Source organism: Muscardinus avellanarius (genome assembly GCF_963383645.1).
Source record: "Muscardinus avellanarius genome assembly, chromosome: 19".
Lineage (NCBI taxonomy): Eukaryota > Metazoa > Chordata > Mammalia > Rodentia > Gliridae > Muscardinus > Muscardinus avellanarius.
Genome location: NC_137805.1, coordinates 20,724,538 through 20,741,392, shown reverse-complemented (window position 1 = coordinate 20,741,392; position 16,855 = coordinate 20,724,538). Strand labels below are relative to the sequence as shown.

The window sequence follows — 16,855 nt, the reverse complement described above, 5'->3', positions numbered from 1 at the left end:
TGAGACTGGAGGATCATAGATTTGAGGATGGCCTCAGCAAGTAGTGAGACTCATCGACCTAGTGAGACCTTGTTTCAGAAAAAAAAAGTAGTGCTGGCTGGGTGTGGTGGCATTCATTTGTAATCCTAGCACTTGGGAAGCTGAGACAGGAAGCTTGCAGGTGCAAGGACACCCTTAGCAAATAGTGAGACTTTCATCAATCTAGTAAGACCTTGTTTCAGAATAAAATAGGGATGGTGGTATAGCTTGGAGGTGGAATGCCCCTGTGTTCAATCAGTGCCCCCCCCCACAAAAGTAGTGCTTGGAGTGTGTCTTATAGGTAGAAACCCCTCCCCCCTGGGTTCAATCCCCAGTACCACACACACATATACCAAAATAAATAAATAAATAAATAAATAAATAGATAGATAGATAGATAGATAGATAGCTAGGGTGGAATTCAGAGGTAGAATGCTCTTAGTTCAGTCCTCAGTACAGTGGGGTGGGGTGGGGAATTGCTGAAGCTGGCCTCAAGCCTGAGGTCCTCCCATCTCATCCTTCCAAGTATCGGGATCACCACGCATCACCATGCCTGGCTTCTTGTTACTGTTTTATAGTTGAGGAGCTGAGGCTTGGAGGTGGCCTGTTCTGCTCCAAAGCCTGTGGCCCTAGGACGGCCTCATGCAGGCTTGAGGCTGGGGCCAGCACAGCCAGTGTTGGGCACTGGCCTCCACAGTGGGCGAGGCCGCGTCTGGGTCGCAGGCTGTTTTCATTTAAGCTGTGCTGGCCTTGGGTTTGGGCTAGTTTTTTTGTGCACAGAGGAGGTCCTTGACAGTTTTCTTTAATTGTACTCTTTAATTGAAAAAACCTTTTGGGTCTGCCTTATTGACTATAAATGCTGATTAAATTAGGCTTTGCAATTTCTTGTTTGAAGTGGGTAGCTCTCCAAGGCATGAGGCTCATGGCCCGAGGCCTCTGTTCGCTCCCTCATAGGTCCTTGGCTGCTCCCTGTGCTGGGTGGGAAGGGCCTCGCTGGTCTCACTGAGTCTGCGGCTGAGAATGTTAAGCCCTGTTTCTTTTCTTTGCTGGTGTTGTTTGATGTCAGTCTCTTTAGTGCTTCTTTCCATGTGTGCTGCTGAAGCTCCAGCTCCCTCACAACCCTGCCAGTTGGTGTAATGTTTCAGAGTTAACTCCTTAGGGGACATTTTGAAATTACCTGGGATGGTCTAAGTGCCACGCAGGGCAGGACTCTCTCCTTCCAGGTTGAGTCGAGACTGCTTGGCCCCAAGGCCCAAGTGTGCCTACATTGCTGCCCACTTGAGGCTCACTGTCAGTTTCCTCCTACCGTCCTGCTTTCTCCTTGGTACTCACTCAGTAGTGCTTGGGGTCTGGGACCGTGAGAGGATGCTGTTTCTTTTCACAGGCTTTGTGGCACAACAGTGTTTTGTTTTGTTTTCTTGGTGGTGGTACTGAGATTGAGTCCAGCCAGGGTCATCATTCTTCCAGTCTACACCCCCAGTCCTATTTTTATTTTTTATTTATATTTTTTTGCAGTACTAGGGATGGAATCCAGTGGCATTCTACCTCCGAGCTACACCCCTAGCCCTATTTTTATTCTTTATTTTGAAACAGGGTCTCACTGAGTTGCAAAGGGCCTCACGAAGTAGCTGAGGCTGTCTGTGAACCGCGATCCTCCTGTCCTATCTCCTCAGTTTATTTTTATTTATTTATTTTTGCGGGTCTGGTGATGGAACCCAGGGGCACTTGACCTCCGAGCTATACCCCCTGCCCTATCTTTTATTCTTTATTTTGAAACAGGGTCTCACTAAGTTGCGGAGGGCCTCACTAAGTAGCTGTGGCTGTCTGCGAACTGCAGTCCTCCAGTCTCAGCCTCCCAAATGCTGGGATGACAAGTGTGCGCCACCACACCTGGCTTTTTATATTTTTACTTTGAAACGGGGTCTCACTGGGTTGATGAAAGTCTTACTGCTTTCTGAGGCTATCCTTGAACCTGTGATCCTCCTGTCTCAGCCTCCCAAGATCTGGGTTACAGGTATGTGCCACCACGCCCAGCTTGTGGCACAGTTTTATGTGCTCCCTCTGACTTGCTGTTGAAGCCCACAGGGGCCATTGAAGATGATGTGACCTAGAGGAGGTGTGGGCCGCAGAGAAGCCAGTGGCTTCACACCTGACACTCGAGACGAGCAGTGTTCTCTATAGCAGTGACCTGAAATCACTTTTTTTTCCTTTTTTGCAGTACCAGGGATTGAACCCAAGGGAGTTCTACCTCTGAGCTACACCCCTAGCCCTATTTTTTATTCTTTATTTTGAAACGGTCTCACTAAGTTGCAGAGGGCCTCAATAAGTGGCTGAGGCTGGCCATGATCCCAGCTGAGGCTGACCCTCCTGTCTCAGCCTCCCAAGTACTGAGATTACAAGCATGCACCACACATCTGGCCTGAAGTCACTTTCTTCCACTAAGGCCCATCTTTTGTGTGCCAGGAGGAGACTCAGGCCTTAGTCTTCTTGGTGGAGTCCTCTGTGGTTGAGAGGAAAAGCCTTGCCTGTCACCTGACTACCACATTATCTCTGCCTCCAGGACACATGCTGTAAAGGCTCTGCTGTTTAAACAATGCTCTGCTTTGTGGAACCCTCTTCAGTAATTGATTTTAGACCCTTTATGGAGAGAAAAGATTTCCCCACACTGTCCCCATTGTAAACTCTGGTAAATCATTTATGATGCGAACTTTGGAGTGGTAACTGTCTTTCTAACCCCTGTGCTGTGAGTGCCTGTGTGCCCTGATTTATGGTCTGACTCTGGTAACTGTGGCCTCTGCCTTCCAGGGAGTCTCTTGAAGCGCTCCTGCAGAGGGCCGTGGCCCACTGTCCTAAGGCGGAGGTGCTGTGGCTCATGGGCGCCAAGTCCAAGTGGCTGGCAGGGGATGTGCCCGCAGCGAGGAGCATCCTGGCCTTGGCCTTCCAGGTGGGTGAGGAGGTGCCTTTGTGGGCACACCTGACCTGGGTGCCGGCTAGATCCTGAGCACTTCCTATTTGAACATGTCCTGTGATCGCCATGATCTGGATCCACTGAACCTTACGGTGGGGCCTGAGAGCAGGAAGAACACCAGCTGGGAAGCACCTACCTCTCAGTCCCCACCTGTGTAAGCATGGGCCGAATGTTCCCAAACACAGGGTCACAGATGTGCTACCTGTGTGAGCAGGACCCATTCACAGCACTGCCTTGCCAGCCCGACTGCCTGGCTGCTGTGATGTGTATGGTAGTTTTTTGTTTTGTTTTTTGGGGTTTTTTTTTGGTGGTACTGGGGGTGGAACCCAGAGGCTTTCTACCTCCGGAGTGTACTCCCAGACCTGTTTTATATTTTATTTGGAAACAGGGTCTCACTAAGTTACTAAGAGCTGCACTAAGTAGCTGAGGCTGGCTTCGAACCTGTGCGATCCTTCTGTCTCAGCCTCCCAAGTGCTAGGATTACAAGTGTGCGCCATCATGCCTGGCAGGTGTACGGTCTTTTTAAGTGCACCATTTTTTAACTAGACGTGGTGGCACATACCTCTAATTCCAGTACTTGGGAGGCTAAGACAGGAAGATCATAGGTTCAAGACCAGCGTCAGTAACCTAGTGAGACCTTGTTTCAAAATAAAAACTAAGCCAGGCATGATGCTGCACACCTCTAATCCTAGTACTTGGGAAGCTGAGACAGGAGGATTGCAGGTTTGAGGACAACCTCAGCAACCTAGCAAGACCCTGTTTTAAAACAAAAAATAAAAATAGAGCTAAGGATAGAGCTCAGAGGTGGAATGCCCTGGATTCAATCCCGACTACCACACACACAAAAAAAAAGGTACATTATTTTTATTGTCATATATAATATTCTAATATTTATGACAGTAAGGGTATTGGGTGATTTTGCAGCATTTTTATGTGTGTCTTTGTGGTCCTGGGGATTGACCAGGGGCACTCTACTTCTGAACTGCACCCCTGGCCATCTTATTTTTATTTTGAAACAGGATCTTGCTAAATTGCTGAGGATGACCTTGAACCTGTGATTCTCCTGTCTCAGCTTCCCGAGTACTGAGATTACAGGCATGGGCCACTGCCTGGCTGCAGCGTATGACTTAAACCACAGGGTGCTATGTAAATGCTACTCTGTTACAGTCCCAGTCAACATCATAAAACTTGTCCTTCCTTCACCAGGTTCCATGAGAGGGACTGGCTGGGTTGGCCTCTTGCTCCAGCCGCCTCCTCGCTGGAGTGCAGGAGCAGACTGCGGTGCCCTGAGTAGGCAGCATCCTCTGCCTGCCTGGTCCACTGTGTGTCAAAGTCTCTGGGGTGGCTTTCCTTGCCTATCCCTCAAGGGCTGCTTCTCAGGTTTGGTTTGGTTTTGTTTTGGTTTTTGGTACTGAAGATTGAACCCAGAGGCATTCTGCCTTCAAGCTCTACTCCCAGGACTATTTTTTCTTTTTTTTTTTTTCCTTTATTTTGGAACAGGGTCTTGCTAAGTTCCTGAGGCAGGCCTTGAACCTGTGATCTTCCTGTCTCGGCCTCCACGTACTGAGATCATAGGCATGCACTACCAGGCCCAGCTTAGGCTTGTGATGCAGCTATCTTGCATATGGCCAACAGGTCGCTGAGCTGATGAAGGAGACCTCAAGGGCACTGCGTGTGTCCACTGGGCTCCTGCCCTTTCCACACACCCAGTAACACTGGGTGTCTCTGCCTGGCTGCATGGATGCACTGGGGCAGCTGGATCAGGCGAACAAGCAGGGTTGGTGTAATGAGAGCACACATGTAGGTCACGAGTGATCCATGCAGGGCTCAGTTAGACCTGGAGTCAGTGCCTACCACTCTCCACTGCCAGTGTTGCTGGAGTGCTGTGGAGGCCTTGGCCTTGGTTGTGTGGTCAGATGGTCCTGGGTTCTTGGCTAGCGTCTGCTCTGTCATTACCTGGGCTGGCAAGGGCTTGGACCACACCAGAGCAAGGCCTAGTTGTATTTCCAGCCTGCCTGCTTCTGATCATGAGTGATCCATCCCTGGTCACTTACGCTGAGCCCCCCCCCCCCTTTTTTTTTTTTTTTGGCATGTCTGGGGATGGAACCCAGGGGCATTTGACCTCCGAGCTATACCCCCTGCCCTATTTTTTATTCTTTATTTTGAAACAGGGTCTCACTGAGTTGTGGAGGGCCTCACTAAATAGCTGAGGCTGTCTGTGAACCGCGATCCTCCTGTCTCAGCCTCCCGAATGCTGGGATGACAAGCGTGTGCCCCACGCCCGGCTGCTGAGTTCTTCTTAGTGCTGCTGTGCTTACCTTACCCCAGGCCAACCCCAACAGTGAGGAGATCTGGCTGGCAGCCGTGAAGCTGGAGTCGGAGAACAACGAGTACGAGCGGGCCCGGAGGCTGCTGGCCAAGGCCCGGAGCAGCGCGCCCACGGCTCGAGTGCGTAGTGGCAGGTGGGCGGGGCCTGTGGTGCCTTCTCTGCATGTGGACTGAGCACCTGGCTCATGTCAGGAGAGGGCAAGCTCAGGCCACTGTCCAGTCTTGACCTCATCATTGGGCTTTCAGGTGCCTTTGTGTCTTTATCCCCTCTTTTTTGAACATAAAAGAGCTTTGAAACAGCCTTCCAGGCACTTAAAATACCGCAGAATGGAGGTGTGGAAGATGGGTGGCAGTGTGAGGGACCTCGCTGTGTGCGCCGTCTCCTCGCAGGTGTTCATGAAGTCTGTGAAGCTGGAGTGGGTGCTGGGGAACATCGCTGCGGCCCAGGGGCTGTGTGAGGAGGCCCTGAAGCACTACGAGGACTTCCCCAAGCTGTGGATGATGAAGGGGCAGATTGAGGAGCAGGGCGAGCTGACGGAGAAGGCGCGGGAGGCCTACAGCCAGGGGGTGAGCCTCTGCCGGGCCCTGGCCCCATCCTCGCTCCTCACCTGTCATGGCTTACTCGGGCCTTTGCTGACAGAGCTGTGGGCTCAGCACTGAGCCCAGTCTTCTCACTGTGGGTCTCGTACTTTTCCTTCCACACGCCCATGACTTGCGGGGTGTGGCATGTTCACAGTTAAGGTGGACGTATACACCTGTGTGCACATGTACATAGCATAGCCATACACATAAGATCCACACATACAACCCTTATACCCTGTCCACACATGCACAGCACAATTTACACACCTGTATACATGTGTGCACAGAACAGATCTGTCTGTAGGCCCCACACACAGAACAATGAAGTACACGTCTCTGGGCACATAGCCTGAGGGTTCTTGGGTGGAGCTGGCCATCACTGTTGTGGTTCTTCCTGGACACCACCTGACCCCTCTTACTTGATTTGTTGGCCACAGTTGAAGAAGTGCCCCCACTCCACACCCCTGTGGCTCTTGCTTTCCCGGCTAGAGGAGAAGATTGGGCAGCTGACCCGAGCACGGGCCATCTTGGAGAAGTCCCGTCTGAAGAACCCGAAGAACCCTGGACTGTGGTGAGTGAGCCCCTCTCCTTCAGGGCCTGGCCTCACCAGACCTCCCCGGGGAGTCTCCTGAGTGTTTCACCCCAGGCTCTGGGGTCGGGGTGTAGGTGCTGCCATGAGGAAGCATGCCCCAGCCTTGAGCTGCTGGGCCGAGGCCGCACACAGGCCTGCACATGGTTTGATGCTGTTCAGCTTGTCCTCAGATAAAGGGTGCCCAGGGAGCAAGAGGTAAATGATGGGCTGGGGAGACAGATGAAGCTGAGAGAAGACTCCACAGAGAGGTGCCGGGCAAGGCCTTGGGGAAGAGCAGGCGTTTTCCTGGGAGGACGGTTCTGTCTCTAGAGGTGCGGTGCTTGGCTGGTGGGCTCGGCCTGAGGACTGGCTGAGGAGGGGCAGTTCTTGGGTGCCTGACACGCCAACTCACTCCCAGTCCAGTCCATGCTTGTCCTGGCATCTTCGCTTACGTCTTGATTGTGTGGGGATCTGAGGGCTTGCTGAGAAGCTGCCTTGGGCCTGGTGGGCTGTGGGTACCAGCACTGACGCCTCTTGTGGATGACCTCTGTCCGCAGAGAACCAGTTACAGCTGCCATTCCTGAGCCTTGCAGCTGGGTGGCTATGCCTTGGGTAGGTGGGGCTTACGCATCCCTGGCTCTCTCCCCAGGTTGGAGTCCGTGAGGCTGGAGTACCGTGCTGGGCTGAAGAACATTGCCAACACACTCATGGCCAAGGCCCTGCAGGAGTGCCCCAGCTCTGGTATGGGGCTCCTTGGCTCCCCAGGTTCCCAGGGAGTAGTGGGGACTTAGTCCTCGCAGGCTCTGTTAGGATGTGTGTCTCGTTTTGCTCAGGTTTCACTGTACTTGGTCACTGAGACATGTGAACTAAATTCCCAGTCTTAACATGAAAGATTTTTTTTCCTTTTTTGTGGTACTAGGGATTGAACTCAGGGGGCGTTCTACCTCCAAGCTACACCCCCAGTCCTATTTTATTTTTTATTTTGTAAACTAAGTTGTAGAGGGCTTCACTATGTTTCTGAGGCTGGCTGTGAACCTGTGATCCCCCTGCCTCAGCCTCCCAAGTACCGGGATTACAAGGGTGCACCACCGTGCTCAGTTTAACATGAAAGAATTTACTTCATGTTCTGAAAGGCTGCCGTTTTTCTCTCTTTCACTCTTTAGATTCTGATGTTTTACCCCAGGTTTATAAGGTATGTACATGCAGCATAGTGTCAGGTGAGAAGGAGGAAGCAAACCGCCTCCAGGTGCTCCCGTCAGGACCTATTCCGGTCTGCCGCTTTGCGGCCTTGCTGCTGAACAGGCAGTCCTGTCACGTGTTTAGGGGGGGGTCTCTTTCTTTTTTTTTTTCTTTTCTCAGTGCTGGAAATAGAACCCAGAGCCTCATACATGCTAGACAAGCACTCTACCACAGCCACACCCTATCCCTGTTTCCTGTTTATCTGTTTTAAGCCTGAGAATTTTGTGAGAAATTTTATTCTTTTTGAATCTCTAAGAATGTAGGGTCCTAGTGGCTTCATCGATGTGTGTCAACAGCATACCCTCAGCTCTTGACCAGTCATTGCTTGCTTCCAATTTTAAATCCCATACTGTTTTGAGATTACCCTTTTTTCCTCCTTTCCTTTTTTTGAGACAGGGTCAGCTGCCCAAGCTGGGCTTCAACTTGGGTTCACCATTTTTCTGTGTAAATCTTTACTAGTATTTTGTTAGAATGAACCCTTAGTTGTGTATTTACTAAATCAGAGTAGGAATGAAACTCTGATGGCTGCTGCTCCTTCCAGCCATCCCCTAGGATGTTCTACTAGGGCTGCTGTGTTCTGGGGGCAGCTGGATGGGCAGATGCTCAGGGTCTCTCTGGAGGCCTGTGTGGGGCAGATGCTGAGGGCAGCTGTCCATCTCTAACTTCAGGTATCCTGTGGTCCGAGGCCGTCTTCCTCGAGGCAAGGCCCCAGAGGAAGACCAAGAGCGTGGACGCTCTGAAGAAGTGTGAGCATGACCCCCACGTGTTGCTGGCGGTAGCCAAGTGAGTGGTGGGATCTCCTTGGCCGTTCACTGGGGGCCTGCTGGTGCTTTGAGCTCGGTGCCTGGGCAGAGCGGGCTTCTCTGGCCCTCAGTGCTGGAGCTTTTGCCTGGGTCTTCTGGGGCAGTGTCTCCAGGCAGAGGCCTTACAGTGTGTGTGCTGCCCCCGTTGCCTGGGCGTCTGTCCAGGTCACTCCCTCCTCTCCTCGAGCCTCCAGGGTGCTTTGGCCCTTCCTTGTTCCCAGGCTTCGGGTGGGACTGCTCTTTGTCTCTACCACATTCGAGTTTGTACTGCACGTGGCAGAGACAGATTTGCTGGTGTTGGTCCATCAGAATTTAAGTAATACTCAGAGCCCCTGTGGCTCCAGGGTCTTCTTGCCAAGAAGTTTGTTTTCATTGTGTTAGGGCAAGAAATCAGACACTTTTTAGCCCTGTGTTCCTGAGTCTAATCTTGTGGAGAGAGGAATACCTAGAGGCCATCCCAGAACACATGGTCAGCCAGGAACCCAATAGCATAATTGGCAGTGCCGTGTAGTGCAGCGTCAGGGCTCCCTGGGGGGTGCCTGGAGCCTGAAGGGCACCGGGAAGAAGCTCGTGGTTGTGGCTGGTGTGCACCTTGAGGGCCCTCCTAGCCCCACAGGCTCTCTGCTCTTCTGTAGAAAGAAGAGGCTGAGTGGCAGGAAGGCTGGCAGCCGTGTGGGTAGGCTGAAGGGGAATGGGGAGGACCTTGTCCTAGGGTTCCTCCTTGGGCTTCTAAGGCCCAGAATGGGGGCTGCCGGGGAGGTGACCCCTGCCTCTACCCTGGGCGATGTTGGAGACGCAGCCTTGCTAGGCGGCGCTTGGCTTTGCTCTGTCTGGTGCTGGGTCTCCACGGGATCTAGTGCCAGGGCCCACACTGCTGCAGGTGCGTGGAGCGGCAGACAGGGAGGCTTCCCAGGGCCTGGCTTGTGATGGCCTGAGCTTCCTCCCTCCTGTGGTGAGCCTCCTCCGCCCTAGTCACTGGTGTGTGCGCCCTGATAGGGCAGCCATAAACCCTTTATAAAAGGCTTTGCTAAAGTAAATAAGTCACTCCCTACTTTTCCCAAGCTAGTGTTCCAAGTGTCTGCTATCTGAGTTTGAGCTCTTCAAATCACAGTTTATCTAATACCAGGCCATTAAAAATGCCACAAGGCTTAAAAAACAATCAGGTTATCATTGCGAAGCCATCTATCTGGTGCCTGAGGCCAGCACACAGCCCTGGGTGAGGAGGGCTGGCTCTGCAGCCTCTGCTCTGGTGCCTGTGCTGCAGGGGCCTACTGGGGCGGGCAGGACAGCCAGCCCTGGGCATCCAGGCCCACCTCACAGCCCCCTGCTGCTCTCTTGGCTTCCGGTGAGTCCTTTCCAGCCTGGTCTCCAGGTGTCCGTGCATCTGGCATGTGTGCTGTGGTCCAGGTGCCATGGGCTGCAGGCCCAGTGCTGACTGGAAGCCCGTCTTTGTAGTGTTGGCTGGAGTTGTGCAGGGTAGGTAGGTTGCTGAGGTGTCTGGAGTGAGGGGTTTTTGTTTTTTTTGTTTTTTTTTTTTTTTTGGTACTAGGGATGAGCCCAGAGGCATTCTACCTTTGAGCTATACCCCAAGCCCAGTTTTATTTCTTATTTGGAAACAGTCTCCCTAGGTTGTGAGGGTCTCCCTGAACCTGCGATCCTCCTGTCTCAGCCTCCCAAGTGCTGGGATTACGAGTGTGCACCACCACACCCGGCTGAAGTGAGCATTTCTAATTGGAGCCTTAACCAATGCTTTGTCAGGCTTCCTTTTGCTTGTATTTGACCAGAGGGAAGTAGTAGCCTGAAGGAGCTGTAGATCTTGCTGTACATGAATGTTCTATTTTAAGTAGTTTGGTTAGATGCTTGAGGGATGGTTGTGGGTGACAATCTGGAGTGATTCAGGCAACCCAGGCTCGCCTTGCAAGCCTTCCCCTAGCATGGGTGGATTGTGGGACACAGATGGCTTTGGGAGGCCAGGCTCACAGCCACAACCCGAGTCCCACGGCCCTCCTCCCATAACAGGCTGTTCTGGAGTGAGCGGAAGATCACCAAGGCCCGGGAGTGGTTCCACCGCACCGTGAAGATTGACTCAGACCTGGGGGATGCCTGGGCCTTCTTCTATAAGTTTGAGCTGCAGCATGGCACTGAGGTGAGGCTGTGCCGACCCGCCAGCGTGCGGGGCCTTCCTGTGCACCCCCTTATCCTTCTGCGGCTTGGAGAGCTGCACCAGCCCACGGAGGCCCCAGTCAGCGGCCGTGATTGGCGCCTATGGGAGCTGGGTCTGAGCACGGAGGCCGGGGGCAGTGGGCCTCTGCCACAGCTGCTCTCTGGGGTAGCCTGTATCTATTTGGTCCATCTATTGCGAGTGGCTCATAGCCTATTTAATGAGCTGTTTAATGATTTTAAGGGTAACCTTAGAAATGGGAGTGGGATTTGTTCTGTCTTGGCCCTGGACCAGGGGTGGTGGTCCAGGGAGCCCAGCCAGCAACCTCCCACCAGGCAAGCCTTACCAGAGCCATGCTCATGTGGCAGGATCACCCAGGTATCCTAGGTTCCTCCCCAGAAGTAGCATCTGGATCACAGTGAAGCTAGCAAGCATCTCATTCAGAAACCGTGGACTGAGGGCCCTGCACGAGCCAGAGGTGGGAGCCTGGGTCAGCTCGGCACGCTGACTGCAGGCCAAGCTTTCGGAGGAGGGGCTATCTGGAACCCAGCTTTGCAGGGGGAGGTTTGAGCAGGCAGGCCTGGGGTGGCCCAGCACCCTGCTGAACGCCCTCTGGTCCCTCCCAGGAGCAGCAGGAGGAAGTGAGGAAGCGCTGTGAGAACGCCGAGCCCCGGCACGGGGAGCTGTGGTGCGCTGTGTCCAAGGACATCGCCAACTGGCAGCGGAAGATCGGGGAGATCCTGGTGTTGGTGGCTGCCCGCATCAAAAACACCTTCTGATGGCTGTCTGGGAGAGCTGGGACGAGCTGCAGGGCGGCACGTGGACATGCCAGGGCCCCAGCTGCCGACTTCATTCATTAAAGATTTTTACAGAGCGGTCAAGGCTGGAGGCCTGCTGGCTTGTGCTCTTGCCTTCCGGTCGGCCTCCTGCATCTGTGTGGGTGGTTAGGTGGCTGTGGTTGGAGCAAGGCCTCTGGCAGACGCCGGTGTCCCACGGAGAAGGTGCCAAGGACTGCTGAGAGTCTGGAGAAAGCGAGGGCGCTGAGTCACGGGTCCCGAAAGGAGCTTAGAGACCACACAGAGTGAACTGAGTGAGAAGCGCTTGCAGGTATGTGCATGGTGGCACATACCTGTAATTCCAGTACTTGGGAGGATAAGCAGAAGGATCACAGGTTCAAGGACAGCCTCAGCGAGTGAGACTCATCAACCTAGCAAGACTGTTTCAAAATAAAAATAAAGTAGGGATAGGGGTGTAGCTTGGAGGTAGAGCTTGGAGCCACAGCAGCCCTGGGTTCAGTCCCCAGTCACAAAAGACCTGCTTCCTAGAGTTCGCACAGTCCTAAGAAATGAACCCCATGTCTTGTGCCCAGGGCAGAGCCGGCCCTGGTCAATAGCTGGCCCACAGCTCAGCCCTCCAGGCAGGGCCTGTGGTGTCTCTCTACCCCGCTCCTCGCAGGCAGTAACAGGGAGCTGGCAGTGAGAGCGTTCGCCTCAACTGTGGGCACCAGGGTGGAGTGAGGCTCGGTGGGCATCTCTGTCTACCTTCATTGTTGTGCTTTGGGTGCCTGGAGGATAGGCAAGGGGCCAGTCACTTGGTGGGGCGGGGGCTGCCGGTCATTTGGTGCTGGGCAGTCCCTCCCAGCATCTGGATGTGTTGGTTCACGAGTGGCCTGGGAAAGTGCCGTGAAGAGTCTTAGTGACTTCATGGAAACCTTGGAGGCATGAGGGAGCCTTGGGACTCAGGAGGGAGTCTTAAAGCCAGCTGTGCCCTCGCAAATGGAAATGGAGAAGGGGCAGGGACTGGGCAGTGGCCTCTGCTCTGAGTCCACCCAGATGGTCCCAGGAAAGGATACTGGGGTCAGGCTTCCTGCAGGGCCCTTGGAAGGCTCCAGACCACCGGCAGTGTCCACGTGTGCATCTTTCTTACCTGCATGGGCTGGCTTTCTCGGTTGATCTGAGGGGCCCAGACTCCTCAGGGGTGTTAGACACACCTTTGCTTTTCTTCAGCTGCAGTTTTTCCAGCCCACACTAAAGATGAGCTGTGTTCCAGAAGCTTTTCTTATTTTGGGGCAGAGCAACCGCCCTGTGACCAGGACCTCTCCTGCCAGGAGGAGGAGCAAGGTTGGGCTGGCAGTGGGAGTGTGAGAAGTCCAGGGTCTCTGGACCGTCCAGGACAGGACTGCCTGGGTGTTGGTGCAGGGGCTGGTCATGGGGACAAGATCCTACTCACTAGGTCCCTGGGAGAGGTAGCACCTGCCGACCACTGGGACAGGCCTGGGCAGCCTTGCCGATTCCCCTCACCTGCCAGCTGGGCCCTGCACTGCGCACCCCACCCCTTGACAGTGGAGTCTCCCTGAGGCTGAAAACTCAGTCCAAGAGCCACAGCAGCCCTGGGTTTGCCAGGACAGGCGCTGCTGGGCTCCAGGGTCAGGTTAATTGAAGCGATTGGATGGAGGGTGGGGAGAGGAGGGGGCAGGGTCCAGTTGCGGGCCTCTCCTTCCCTCTCCTCCTGTTCCCTCCCTCCTTTGCTGGAGGAGCCAACTTCAAAAGCCTCTCCGCCTGGCCCTAGGCAGAGACGAGACCAGGGAGGCCCCGTTGTGTTGTTGGCTGGGATCAGGTCTGGTGTGGCTCCGGTGCCGGCTGCACCCACCGCCTGCGGACCCCAGGATCATGTGTGTGGTCCACTGGAGGGAGTGAGGGAGGGCGAGACCCTGAGAGGCCGATGGTGAGCAGCCGGGGCCCTGGGTGGGGGATGGCACAGGTGGAGGGGTCTGGAGAACAGAGCCAGGGAAGGCTGCTGGCCAGGGTCCCACAGAAACCTCTGGCTGTTCCCAACAGCTCTCAGCGCTGTCGCTGAGACCGGCTGTGGGTGCACCCTGGCCTTCTGGAGCCCTTTCCCGCACTGGCCCATGCCTGGCTTTGGGGCCTGGTAGGGTGTAGGGACTCCTGAAGTGGCCAGCCAGTCCCGTGTGGGGCCTAGGGCTAGTGGCCATCCCTCCCGCAGCTGACTGGCCTGCTGCATCCTCACTGTCTTCTCTGACTGCAGTCCACAGCAGGCATGGGGCCCAGGGCAATTTGGGAGCCCAGCTTTGTTGGCCGTGCACCTGGTGGGCTTGAGGAAGGGGCTGTGGTGAGCTACACCCACACTTGCAGTGGTGCACTGGACGGGAGGCCCCGACACCCAGCTCTGGTGGGGTCGGGGTAGCCTCAGTCAGACTCCCCTGCCAGGGCTGGGAAGCCGAGTCGAGTCCTGTCGTCTCGCTGGGTTCACATGATTGATTTTCCAGCCCAAGTCAGCTGTCTGACTCCAGCTTGGGGACCAGGGGCCATAAGCTGTCTCCTTGATGTATGGGCTTCTTCCAGCGAGGGCCAGTCCCCTCCGCTCTGGGTGGGAAGACGCCTGCTGGCCGGCTGTGCTTGTGGTATGATGTTGTGTCCCCTTCCCACCACCTCTGGGGTTTCCCCAGCCTTCCCCTTCAGCCAGGTGTGCCTGGGGCCCTGAGCCCTTGCCTCCAGGTATACAGTGACCCCCTCCTCGGGAGCTGGGGCTTGGGGTGCATTCTGGCTCTGTGAGCTGGTTGTAGCAGAGCCACTGAGGGGTAGCTGCTGAGTTTCACAGAAGCTGTCGGGAGGTGTGTGGCCCCTTGTCGTGGGCACCCAGGGGTGAGGCAGGGGACGAGCTCCAGGTGGGGGTTGTGGCTGGCAAGTGTGGGCAGGCCTGGGGGACTATGCGCCCTACCAAGCGACTCCAGCATCGCAAGTGCACCTTGTTTTGTACTGAAGTTGAACTCAGCCGTTCTCTTTCTGAGCTATACCCCAACCCTCTCTATATACATATATATTTTAAATAGGGTTTCACCCAGTTGCTGAGGGACCTTGCTGGCCTCAAAACTGCAATCTTCCTGTCTCAGTTTCCCAAGTACTAGGATTGATTACACATGTGTGCCACCACATCCGGCTCAGAGGCACTCTTATTTTTTTTTTTTTTTTTTGGCATGGTACTGGATTGAACCCAGGGGCAGTCTACCTCTGAGCTACACCCCAGCCCTATTTGGTGTTCTTTATTTTGAAACAGAGTCCCACTAAGTTGCAGAGGGCCTCACTAAGTTGCTGCGGCTGGCTGCAAACCTGCGATCCTCCTATCTCAGGCGTCTCATGTACTGAGCGTACAAGCGTGCGCCACCATGCTCGGCACAGCCGCTCTTTGCCTCTCTCCCAAGTGGACCACAGAGTAACAACCCCGCCCCCTGCCTCAAACTGTCCCTTATCTCCTGGCTTCTTCCGGGCTCAGTGAAATGGCCTCCTTGGCTCCAATTGGGCACCTCTAGAATGTCTGCAGGCAGGGGGCAGGGAACTGCCTGGTTCACTTTCCCTAGGGACAGGGATCTATCCTGCAGTACCTGTGCCTAGAGCCTGTGTTGGATGGTGGCATCTGCGTTTATTCCTGCCGACATTAGGAGGGCTGTGTGTCTTCCATAGTGATCCAAAGCGCCGCAGGAACATCCCTGCAGGGGAGGCCCCCACAGGCCAGGAGCCCAACCCTGACCGGGTCTTCCTCCAGGTACCACCCAGGCGGGTGCTCTGGGTCCTCCTGGTGCTGCTGGGGTGCACTCTGGGCCGGGCCTCGCCTGGGACCTGCAGCGTACCCGACATACTCCGCCACTACCGCGCGGTCATCTTCGAGGACCTGCAGGCGGCGGTCAGGCGGGGGGAGCCAGAGGCCCGCTCCGGACACCACCGCTTCCTTCAGAAACGCCCGACTGGAGCTGGCAGACGGCGGGGACGGCCGGGGGTCTCCTGCCGCGCCCAAGAGGTACGGCGGAGGTGCGCCCACGCCTACCCCTCCCGCGCCCTCCAGCCCCAGGCTTCCTCCCTTCCCTCCCCAGGAGCACAGGATCCTGCTGTCCATCCGGTCCCTGGGCCAGACCCTGCGCGGGGCCCTGGCGGGGGGCCGCCGCAGCACCCTGGAGACGGCGGCGTGGACGGTGGCGGCGCGCACGGAGGCAGTGATGCGGCGCCACTGCGGGGCGCGGCGCCGGGTGCGCCTCCCCCCGCGCCCTGCCCGCCGTCGCGGCCGCCGGCGGCTCCTGCAGCGGGCCTTGGACGCCGTCGCCGCCTGCTGGGAGAAGCTCTTCGCCCTGCGCGCCGCCGCCGCCGGGGGACCCGGGGCGGGTCTCGGGCTCCAGGCCCAGGGGCCGGGGGCGGCGCCCTAATAAAGGCGCTGAGCCTGCGCTCCGGCTGCTTTCCTTTCCCCGCCGGGCTGTGAGTTCGGGGCCCGCCGCTGGCCGCGCTCGCCTCCACCTGCCGAGTCCAGCCGGCAGGGGGCGCTCCGGGCGCTGCAGGTGCTTCGGCCGGGTCCGCGCTGGGGTGGGGACCTCGGCCCTCGGGGGCTCCAAAACGTCATGTATCCACCCCGCTCTACGTGAACCGAGGAAAGGGTGGGATTGGAGGCAGGGAAGACTGAGCTTGGTGAATTCAGAGCAAAACAACCGGATAAAGGAAACGGGCCCGAGGGGAAGCCAGCCCTGCCGCTCTGGCCCCAGCTCAGCCAGGCCATTTCCTGCTGCCTCGCAGGGGTGCAAAGGGGCGGAGGAAGGGGGAGCGCTCCAGAGACTGCCTCAGCCCCTAGTACCTACATCAGCCTGGAGTCTGCCCTCCCTGCCCCCAGCCCTGGGCGAGAGAGGCCCTGTCTAGGGCTGCACACCTGCCAAGGCGCTCAGGGGTTAGATAGCCAGGGCACCAGAAGGCCTTGGTGGGCAAGCTTACCCGCAGCTGGCCCCTCCGGGCTCCTGTCTTGCTCAGCAGGAGCCATGGTTTGTGCCTATTTTACAAATAAGGAAGCTGAGGCTTGCCCAAATCACAGCCGGATCTGGCCCACCTGAGCAGTGTGAAAGAGGTGGGGCTTTTTGGTCTTCAGTGAGCATTCAAGACACCTGTAGTCTCAGACTTAGTCTCCAGCCACATCTGAGCACAGGTGCAGAACATTTGGGTCTGCTTTCTCTCCCGGTGTGCTCCGCGGGGGTAGGTGGGGCGCAGGGAGCCAGGTGGGCCCAGGTGCATGGACTTAAGCCGAGCAGAGTGGGTAGGGGAGAGTCCAGCAAAGGAGCCTGGTTGCAGGAGGCTCACAAAGACCCCTGAGCTCCTTAAGGGCCAGGCAGACATGGGGGGGGGGGAGCAAGAGTCCCA

General features: G+C 55.9%; 2 protein-coding genes across 2 annotated transcripts in view; both read left to right on the top strand.

Annotated features, from left to right (window-relative positions):
* PRPF6 (pre-mRNA processing factor 6) overlaps positions 1-11,449 on the top strand; it is a gene marked incomplete at both ends in the record, with an annotated part of 47,457 nt that extends 36,008 nt beyond the window's left edge. The window contains 8 exons of the mRNA XM_080716670.1: positions 2,824-2,962; positions 5,315-5,434; positions 5,705-5,881; positions 6,334-6,467; positions 7,117-7,208; positions 8,375-8,489; positions 10,529-10,655; positions 11,297-11,449. Coding sequence (XP_080572796.1) covers positions 2,824-2,962; positions 5,315-5,434; positions 5,705-5,881; positions 6,334-6,467; positions 7,117-7,208; positions 8,375-8,489; positions 10,529-10,655; positions 11,297-11,449 — 1,057 coding nt within the window. The remainder of the gene's footprint in view (positions 1-2,823; positions 2,963-5,314; positions 5,435-5,704; positions 5,882-6,333; positions 6,468-7,116; positions 7,209-8,374; positions 8,490-10,528; positions 10,656-11,296) is intronic.
* A 2,129-nt stretch (positions 11,450-13,578) lies between these two features.
* LOC308277295 (uncharacterized protein C20orf204) lies at positions 13,579-15,882 on the top strand (the record flags this gene model as incomplete). The annotated part of the gene is made up of 4 exons (XM_080716458.1): positions 13,579-13,598; positions 13,716-13,799; positions 15,149-15,482; positions 15,556-15,882. 4 exons carry the CDS (start codon positions 13,579-13,581, stop codon positions 15,880-15,882), a joined length of 765 nt encoding a protein of 254 aa, XP_080572584.1.
* Between the last annotated feature and the right edge of the window lie 973 nt (positions 15,883-16,855).